General features: G+C 40.1%; 1 protein-coding gene across 2 annotated transcripts in view; it reads left to right on the top strand.

Annotated features, from left to right (window-relative positions):
• The window catches only part of RFTN2 (raftlin family member 2), a 75169-nt gene extending 67046 nt beyond the window's left edge, over positions 1–8123 (top strand). Inside the window, exon 10 of one of the 2 annotated variants that reach the window (XM_019635636.1) lies at positions 6673–8123. In XM_019635636.1, the coding sequence (XP_019491181.1) occupies positions 6673–6948 (276 nt within the window). In that variant the 3' untranslated portion in view covers positions 6949–8123. The remainder of the gene's footprint in view (positions 1–6672) is intronic. The other variant, XM_019635637.1, reaches the window with a different exon arrangement.
• The last annotated feature ends 1928 nt before the right edge of the window (positions 8124–10051 follow it).

Genomic DNA, 10051 nt, shown 5'->3' with positions numbered 1-10051 from the left:
AAAAAATAGTTAAAAGACTTGGACACCTCACCAATGAGGATATGTAATGTAGATGAGAAATAAGCACCTAAAAAGACACTGAAATCATTAGCCATTAGGGAAAGGCAAATGAAAACCATGATGAGATACTACCATTCAACTATTAGAATGACTAAAATAAAAATTACTGACAATACCAAATGCTGACAAGGACAAGGGCCACCTGCAACTCACACACTGCTGGTGGGAACGCAAAAATGGCACAGCCGCCCTGGTAAACAGTCCGGCAGCGTCTGACTAGGTTAAACATACACTTACCATGTGACCTAGCAATCCCACTTTTGGGTGCTAGAAAAAGAAAAACTTTTATTCACTCAAAAACCTACATGTAAGTGTTTATAGAAGTTCTATTCATAATCTCCAAGAACTGGAAACAATCCAAGTGTCTTACACAGGTGAATGAATAAAGAACCATGCTACATCCATACAGTAAAATATTATACTACTCAGAAAAAGGAATGAACTACTGATACACACAATAACTTGGATTAATCTCAAAGGCATGCTGATTAAGAGAAGCCAGTGTCAAAAGGTTACAGACTTCAATGTTCCATTTCTGTGACATTCTAAAAAGACAGAACTACAGTGTGGAGAACAGATCACTGGTTGCCAGAGGTTAGGGGTTTGGGGGAGGGTGGGAGGAGTAGTGCAACTGCTCTGTGTCCTGGCTGTTGTTACACAAATCTATACATATGTGTTAAAGTTCATAGAACTATACATTTTACTGTTTGATAATTTAAAACTAAATTTAAAAGATTACTTTATAAGTCACATAAACTACATTTTTTATGTCTTTGTCCTTCAGTAAAGACTGTCCTTGGGTATGGAATTCTGATGAAGTGTAATGAGGTTGCTAACCTCCCTTTCTTCTACATGAGGCTGTGTACTATAAGAAAGCAAGGTTCTTTTTATCTTGCTATTTCTTTTCTCTATTTTCATTTTTCTTTTTTTTTTGTGGGGGGGAGGCTCTAAATGGATTCAAGGAAGTGATAGTTATGCTGAGTAGGGTAAGATACTCTTATCAGTATTTTACCTTTTATTTATTTATTTATTCATTTTTTTAAGATTTTATTGGGGAATTGGGGGAGGGGAACAGCGTTGGGGAATCGGGGAAGGAGGACAGACAAGTTGTTGTCCTTTTGTTCTTCAGTCTAGTTGTGGAGGACATTCCTTCACTGGCCCATGTTGCGCTCTTCCCGGGTGAGGCAGTCGCTCGCCAGCCATTGGACAGCTGCTCACAGCAGCTCACAGCAGCTCCCAAAAGCTCATGCCAGCTGCTGGCCAGTCCCACTGCAGCCTACCTCATTGCCAGCGACTCACAGCAGCCCAGCTCCAGGTCGAGCTGTTGTTCACCATCTTAGCTGTAGAGGGCACAGTGTCACTGGCCCTCATGTGAGATCTGAACCGGGGTCCTGCTGCTCAGAGCTGGCGTCCCAAGCCAACTCTTAACCAACGCACCACTCACCCGGCCCGGATTTTACCTTTTAAATGTTCTTCTCAATTTTTCTTCCAAGATCTCCTTTCTTAACTTTATTTCTTTTGAAGATTCATAAAATTCATCAGATTCTTTTTTATTACTTAAAAGTCTCTATTTCAGTTAAATTCTTCAGCCCATTTCCCTTTGAAACAAAAATGAAACAAAAGGTCATTTAAAAGTATTTAGTTGCCACTATCTCAGAGTAGGGTTTCCATCCAGTGTGTGCACGTGTGTGTGCGTGCGTGTGTGTGTGTGTGTGTGTGTGTGTGTGTGTGTTAGGTATATGGATGTTCATTGTACTATCCTTTAACCTTTCTTTACATTTGAAATTTTTCATCATTGTAAAGTTGGGTAAAATTAAGCTGAAAAGTATTAGTCACTAACAACTTTTTTCTCTTGGCTATAAACAGGTAACTAGTTACTAAGATTCTATACCAAAAAGATCCATGTAGAATGATTTAAATAAACAAGTCTTGTAATAGTCTAAAGATGGGCAGGCACTCGAGGGGGGCAAGGCTCTGCAACCTGGTTGGTCAGCTCTGCCACCCCTCAGTAGGTGGCTTCTGCCTCCAGACCGAGGGCTGCCGCCACAGTTGTTGTCATGTTCAGCCAACAAGAGACAGGAAAGAGGAATTCCAGGCATGCTTCTAAGGCACTGACCCCAAAATACAGATATATTTCTTCTCACATCCCATTGACCCGAACTTATTTATGTTGCCACAAGTGTCTGAAAGGGAGGCTGGGAAACGTAATCTGGGCAACCAGGTGCTGGTACCACAGTGAAATACCACATGCTCAGCTCAACATTGCAAGGCATTGTGGGGAGGGGAGGAGTTCTGTTAGAAAGATGGAGAGAAGAGGTGCTAGGAGACAGGAGTTTAATTTTAATGGTTCCAATTTTACATTTATTTTTCTTCTTTAGAGCAGTTTTGCATTCTAATAATTTTCTTGTCTTTAAAATATGATCTCAAAATGAATGACTTCAAGAGGTAAAGAGTTCTTGGACACTTTAGCAGCCAGAGAGATGTTCTGAATTAGGTCTTTTCCAAGGTAACTATAATAAAATCATATGCATACTAAGAAATATTTAATATATACAGTAACTTCTTTCCTTATCTTACAGTAAGACAATTATCTATCACACTTTGTCCTTACTTTTTCAGTCACTTGAAATTATTTGAAAATCATCAGGGTCATAGTTCATTCATCAGCTGTTAGAATCCTCGACTGGAAGTCCATGTGAAATTAAATCAGGTGCCAATGTAAGTAGAGGCAGTGAGGTATCTCAAGGAGCATCATGGAAAAAGAGAGGTGAAAGCATTTTTCTTTGATCACTAACGAAGTTCTTCATCTAAGGAATGCTTTCCACTCAAAAAAACTAGGCTTCTTCCTGGTGCGGGCAGAAGAGGAAACGTGGTCACTGCTGCCACAGGGCAAGGTTCAGGCTGGAGAGTAGCCCTTTCTGGGCCACCCACCCTTGTCTCCATATTACCTATCGGTGTCCCTTGGGGTGTAAGGGACAGAAACCTTGCTCAGATTAGCCTACATACATAAGGGAAGGTATTGGCTTCTAGGCAGCTCGGTGGGAAGGATACTGGCAGAGCTTATAACATCAAAAATAGAGCTGCAAGAACCAAGGCCTCAGGTACTGACAAGAGATTCGACACTGCTAGGATGCTCCCTCTCATCTGTCTCAGCTTCTATGTGTGTATGTGCAGAGGGCTTCTTATGAGGTGAGCATGGCTGCCTCATCAAAAAGCGAGAACCTCTTTATCCTCTAGTCAGTATAGCCATCCCAGGGAAGGCCTCTGATTGGATCTGATCGGGTCACGTGCCCACACAGAGAAGAAGGTGGATAGGAAAGCTATCTGGGAATGTTGTCCATGACACCCTTTTCCTTCCCAGGTTTGAAGGATTTTGACATCCCCAAGCCGCAATGACCCAGGGTACATATTCTGTGAGCAGACAGGGGTGGTGTCTCTTTGTGTTTTAAAACCTCTCCCTTCCAAGTGGTACTAGAGCTACACTTAGGCTCACAGTGGCTTCCCAATCCTGCCCAAGCCTGAGACACACAAAGAAGAGAAACCCTGAATGTGTACTCCATGTTTCTGTTGCTTTACAGACCATATTTTTTTAGCTACTCTGCCACTCTGTCCGTCACAACACTGTTGAAAACAACACAATGTTTTATGATTGCTGGTATAATTCTGACTTTGTTCTTTTGTTTTTGTTTTTAAAACACTGACAATAAAAAATGAAAGGCTGAGGGAGGAGGGTTATCACTTTGTGAGGGGTGTAAATGTCTCATTAGTACATTGTTTTGTACACCTGAAATTAAAAAGAAAATTTTAATGAAAGGCAATGGTAGGACACCCTAAATTCAACCAACTTGTCACTGTATCTCATGTATTTGAAATGGGTCACCCATTTTTAGTAAATGAGAATGATTCTCAAAAGTTAGTAGATTTTATCCAGGCTGGCATTAGATCTGCATACAAATTTTGGTATAATTTCCCCCAATTTTACAGTGGAAATATCAGAGGAAAGTGAGAAGATATATGAATGAGCCTGTAATGTAGCAAGGAAAATCTCTATTGACATAGAGAAATATTCAAAATATAGTGCTAAATGGAAAAGTAAGTTGTATACATCTATGTGTAAGTATGTAAATACATAGCTCTTTAGAGACGAAAACAGTGAAATACACCAAATTTTTTAACAGTGATATCTTTGCAAGATGGGATTGTGGGTGGGTTTAGCTTTTTTCTTTGTTTTTGCAAGGTTTTCCACATTAAATGTGTATTTTTCTAATTGAAGGAAAATTTCACTTGGGAAACACACAAATCTTTGAGCACACATCTACTCATATTTTTTGCAGATGTGGGTAATATAAGTATGAAAAGAATAAGGTAAGACACTTGGGCTCCAGCGCGAGGCCAGCCGCTGCCTGACCTTGGACTTAGGGCCTGGGTCCTAATCTGTAGAATAAGGGCTTAAAGTAGATCAAGGACTGGTCAGGCCTCAGACTCCTACCCTCTAAATTATAAGAATGCTGCAGTTTGATTTGTTGGAAAAGCTATTCCATGTAGAGTGAGTGTGGAGTAGGGGAGGCATCAGCATTGCTGAAGGTGTATTAAGAGTCACATCGTAAAAAAGAAAAGTGATCTGAAATCTTTTTTAAAGTTACCATGTTAGGTATTTTGTCATCTTCCAATATTTGAAATTTGCATTTGGTGGCTGTTATTTATTAATACTTACCTAAAAGTGAATTACTATGAAAGCCTCATTATTCTGAACAATATGCAATTTTTACTAAGAAAATTCCCATTGAGCATGTGACAGTTGGCCTCTGTTGGCTAACACACAATAACAAACTTACTGCAAAATTTACCTTTGGCCCCGATGCTGATGAGGGAGGAAAGAAGCCGGCAGCCAAGTGCTCCCAGGCACTCTGCCCTCCCATTTTCATTCAGTGAAAGCAGGGAGGTCATTCAAGAGTGAATGCACTCTTTATGCATGTGGGAAAGGGAGCTGGGAGCCAGGCTGGAGAAAGGAGCCCATCTGGCACTGCCCGTCAGCCCTGCCTGCAACCAAAAGGCTATGTCCTCACTGGCCAGCGTCCCGATGCCAGGGAGAACATGCCATTCTCGAATCCCATGCCCCGTGTGAGAGGAAATCTGTCAGAGTCCACTGCTTGTATTAAATTCAATACATTTGGTGAGTGGATATAAAAAAGAAAAAGGATTTGAGATCTGGTATTTGCATCTGATAAATGCAAGGGGCTGATGGAAAATGTTACTGCCACCACGCTGTGTTTGATTTGGGACCACAAAGATGAGCCTTTGTTGAAACAGGCCCCACTGTAGAAATTTTCCCTTCAACTTGCCCGAGGACTCCAGTAACTCGCCAAGAAAAAGATGAGCTAGCTGCCAACACACTCCTTTCTATGCAGCATGCTGATGGCTGCATTTTCCTACACAAACCATGTCATAAACGGTGGTTACATTCCATGGGGACCCACAGAACCCAATTTAATAATGCTGTTTGCTATATGTTTGGCTTAAAAACCAGTTCAACAAGACTATGGGTTGACAAACTTTTGTTAAGACTTGTGTGGGCATCTGATTTCTATGGGGGTGTTTTTTTTCCTAAGAATTTTACAAGTTTAGTGCTTACATTTAGGAAAATATAGTCCTAGTTCCCAAAAAGCTTAACTGAACTTTCAGCAAATAAACTCTTCGTAAACTGGGAAATTACTGTGCTTCTTAAATTTGTCATTTTTATTTCTTTTCTAGAATTGTATCTTTATCTTGTTTTATGTCCGCTTGTTCCTTTGTGTGTATGTGTGCCTACGTGTATGTGATTGCATTCTAATCTATGTCATGTTATCAGTGTTAAAGAAGCCCCTGTAAGGAAATCTTATCAGGAGTCTGAGGACATGTTGAGCTGCTACAGCTCCCTCTCTGATATCTCCTTTTATTGACTTAGAAGTCTTATTTTGACTTATGGCTCCTTGGCAGAGACCTTGTTCTCATTATACTGAACTGCACCAAGGATATCGTCAGCCCTCAGTAAATATTTCATAACAAAAACGTCCCCACTTATCAGACAGTATGCAAAATGAGCTGGTCATTCCCTGTGTGTCAGGCAGAAGTGGTCTTAGCGGGACAAGAGAAGGGTCTGCTTGATCCAGGAAGATGCTCCAAGCATAAGCTCGGTCTGAATTACCTGTGAGTCTCTTGTGCAGCCTATTCCTATGTAAAACGGGTGTGAGATGACCACCGAAACACTTTTTTCTGCTGCTTAGATCCAAATTAACACCACGAAGAAAAATGGAAACTTTAATGTATTTCTAGCCTGCTTCGTTCCCCAAAGTATGATCTCAACAGGTTTCTCTCCTCACAGGCGTCCCTGCCAATGACAAGAAAGATGTGCCAGGAAGCTGCAAAGGGCTGTGAAACAGAAAGAGGGGCGCTCATTTTCACTTGGGGGGGAGGAGAATGTGAAGGGGCTCTGAGCTGGTCCTTGAAAGATGAGCAGGATTTTGAAGAGAAGCAGAGAAAGGACAAGTCAGGCATGGAGCAGCATGTGCTAGGTCAGAGGGACAGGACAGCTCCCATCTTGTTAACTCCTGGCTGCCCATCTTTGTGTTTCAGAGGAAAGCCAGCCGGCACATAAAAGGTGATGACAGGAACAAAGCCACCAGCAGGAGCATCGGATCGGACACGGCCACGTCACAGTCACAAGCTACAGAGAACAGGAACCCCCCTGAGGAGGGCCTCCTGTCTCCGAGAGAATGCTGGATGAAGGACGAGAGGCCAACACACTACAGCAGCTTCTCCGGCTTCAGCAGCAGTGACAGTGTCCTGCGGGAGTTAGACGACGGACAGTTGGACCAGGAAGACGGCGTAACTCAGGTCACTTGCATGTGAGCGCTGATGGAAAGCAACAGGAGGCCCTATAAATAACTATTAAAATAACTGCCAACTGACCCTACTGTATAATATTACTTTATCTGCATTTATGTAATATTTTGAATTTTTTCAGACTCAGGCTTTCTTCTAATCTACATAAACTTTGGCTCAACCTCTTAGACCAGGAAGAATAACCAACATATTTGTAAATTTAGAATCATGTTTACACTTCCCTCGACTAAAAACATCTGTTTAAACAGATGTCTCATGAGGTTATTAACCAATCATCTACTTCAGTTTCTCACGAATGTACAAGGTGTACTTTTCTTACAATTCCTGGTAAGAAAACTGAATATCTCAACCAGTATTTTACCTAATTAGAAAGTTCTCAGGAAGTTAGAGTCTTACTTACGCTGAAAAATCATGTCTGTCTCCCACCCCCCACACACCCATACACACAAAGGGCTAATTAGTGAAGTGCCTAGTGCCTGAATATAACAACTAATCCAAATTTTATCTTTAACTATGATGTATATTTCCAAACACCTATTTGTTACAATAGTCTTTGAAAAAAAAATCCTTTTTGTATGTCTTTGCTTTTAAAGGGTCACCATGTTACCAACCCTATACTGAGTCATTGAGCTTAAGCTTTGTTATTTCTAATAGCCTAGAAACAGAGCAAGCAGAGCAGCATCCCGTAACACTCAACACGGAGAGAACCCACAGTCTCGACAGAAAGAATTTTCTTTTTTATAAATTGCAAATACTGTAATATGAAAAAGGAAAACATCAACTTTAAATGGAAACTGAAGCCATCTACATCGGTCTAGATTTGAGTTATGCTTTTATTGTGATTGCTAAATCATGGAGAATGTGGAAACTCAGCATTTTTCATCCTGCAGGATTAGAAACGTGCTCAGAGCACACGCGATCTGTCTGGGGACCTAACTGTTCCATCTGGGCTTTGCGTGCTAACAGGGATGTCTATGCCTTGCCCAGACTGTAACAGGTAAAGATGAAAGTGCTATAAAATAGAGGATTTTCAATGATCTATGAAAGGCTTACTCTGAAATGTGGGAACCTTCAAGTGAGTTACAACTGATTTTGCCATTGATGAATTCAGCATATATATTTTTATTAGCATCGGTGTTGACATTGTTAAGATCATTTGAATAATAAAATGTCATTTGTTATTTGGCTATCATTTTATTGAACACAAATGCTCATAACGTTTTATACACATGACAGATATGTATTATGTGTTATCAAATATATAGTGTAACTAGGCCAATCTCTATGAATTGTTAAGATTACCGTGGAATTACTCCACTTCTACCATGCCGAAGCATCACCTCTATAGGTATAAAGGAGCCCAGGGAAGGTACCCAGAAAGATCAGTTTTCCCAGTGCCAGGGTCCATAAGAGGTAGAGACTCCTGTATCATCGTGTCAGTGTACAGAGGGGATTTGAAGTGTTAAAAGCAGAGATAGAAATTTGTATTTGACTAAAGGAACAGTTTGCTTTTAATCTTTATTTCTTATTAAAAAAAACCTCTGTATTAGAATAAACTTAGCAGTCATATCCTCAAAGCCTATTTCATAAGCATTTAATTCAACAATTACCCTTAAGTTAAATGGCAGATTTATATTATAGTGAATAAATAATGACTGAGTGGTTCTCAAGTATTATATATAAGTATATGTAGCTCTGAGTCTATTCTTAAAAAAAAAAAAAAGTAACAAAACTTGGACTCTATATGCCTAAGAAGTTAAATGTGACTAACCTTATCATTATCTGTCAGTTGTATATTCAGTTCTTTTCATAACACTATGTAATTCCTTAGGGGCTCTGGCATGTGAATTTTTTTATATACCTATAAGTTATGATAAAAAAGTATCAAGATCATAGATGTGGGTGTGACGTTCTACCATTCCCCTTGGTACAGAATCTATGGCAGTTCTACCTTCAGTTCTGCTAAGGAGCAGCTCTATCAATGTCACTACAGTTGTCTTCAGTGTGAGATGCATGGAAAGGTCACTCTCTTTAAGACACTCCAGGGCTTGCAGGAGTCCCCAGACACCCATAGAAACAGGAGGCAGAGCAGTAGTCAATCTAAGTCACCACCAACCCCAGTGATTTGTTTTAGCAGGAACAGGTGTTTAGAAATATGAATACATATAAAGGTACCAGACGCATTTTCATTTTTTTTCATTCTGGAAGAGGTGAAGAGCTGTCTCATTTTCCCAGCCTTTCCTCACTATCTGATTCTTCACTACTATTCCCTTGGGCAGGGAGGCCATGGCTCTTTTAGCATAAGACTAAAAATGATTTCCTTCTCTCCACTCCTCAGATCTCTCAGTAGCTCTGTCTGGAAAGACTATTTTGATTGAGAATTCAAATGGAGTAGTTGCTGACAGTGGGGAGTATATAACCAGGCATGTTAAGTCAAAATTTACTGGTGGGTATAGAGGGAAACAAGCTAAACACAAATGATCAAAACTTATGGCACATCCATTGAAGTAATATTTGTTGTGGTGACTTTTCATACCTTGAGAGTGAATTTTACTTTTGCAAAAGCCCAAAGTGTATAGAGCCAGTTCTGACAGATTTGATTAAGTTCTAAGACGCTGTCTGAGGTGGAAAATTCAGCAATACTGTAAAATAATCAGCCTTGTTTCTGGCGAGGCTTATAAACATTTTGTGGAGACAATTCCAAGAATGCTTTGAGCATTAAAATCAGTGTATGTATCAGTATCAAGGTGATTCTTTTCAGGCTTATATCAGCCAGCAGTCTTAGCTGCAAGCAACAGAAGCTGACCTTGGCTCATATCAGTAAACGAGTTTATTTCAAAAGATATCTAGAATTGGACTTCATCAAAATTTAAAACTTCTGTTCATCAAACTCACAGTTTTAAGATAGGAAAAACAAACCACAGACTGGGAGAGTATGATTGCAAAGCACATACCTGACAAAGGATTCATATCAAAAATATATAACTGGCTCCTATAAATCTATAATAAAAAGACCCAGCATCTAATTATAAATGGGCAAAAGGCTTGACCGGACATTACATGAAAGAAAATACAGAGACGTCTGCTCCAGAAAGATGAGTCAATTATT

Source organism: Hipposideros armiger, unplaced genomic scaffold (assembly GCF_001890085.2).
Source record: "Hipposideros armiger isolate ML-2016 unplaced genomic scaffold, ASM189008v1 scaffold_23, whole genome shotgun sequence".
NCBI classification, from domain to species: Eukaryota; Metazoa; Chordata; class Mammalia; order Chiroptera; family Hipposideridae; genus Hipposideros; species Hipposideros armiger.
This window is presented reverse-complemented; position numbering and strand designations above follow the sequence as displayed.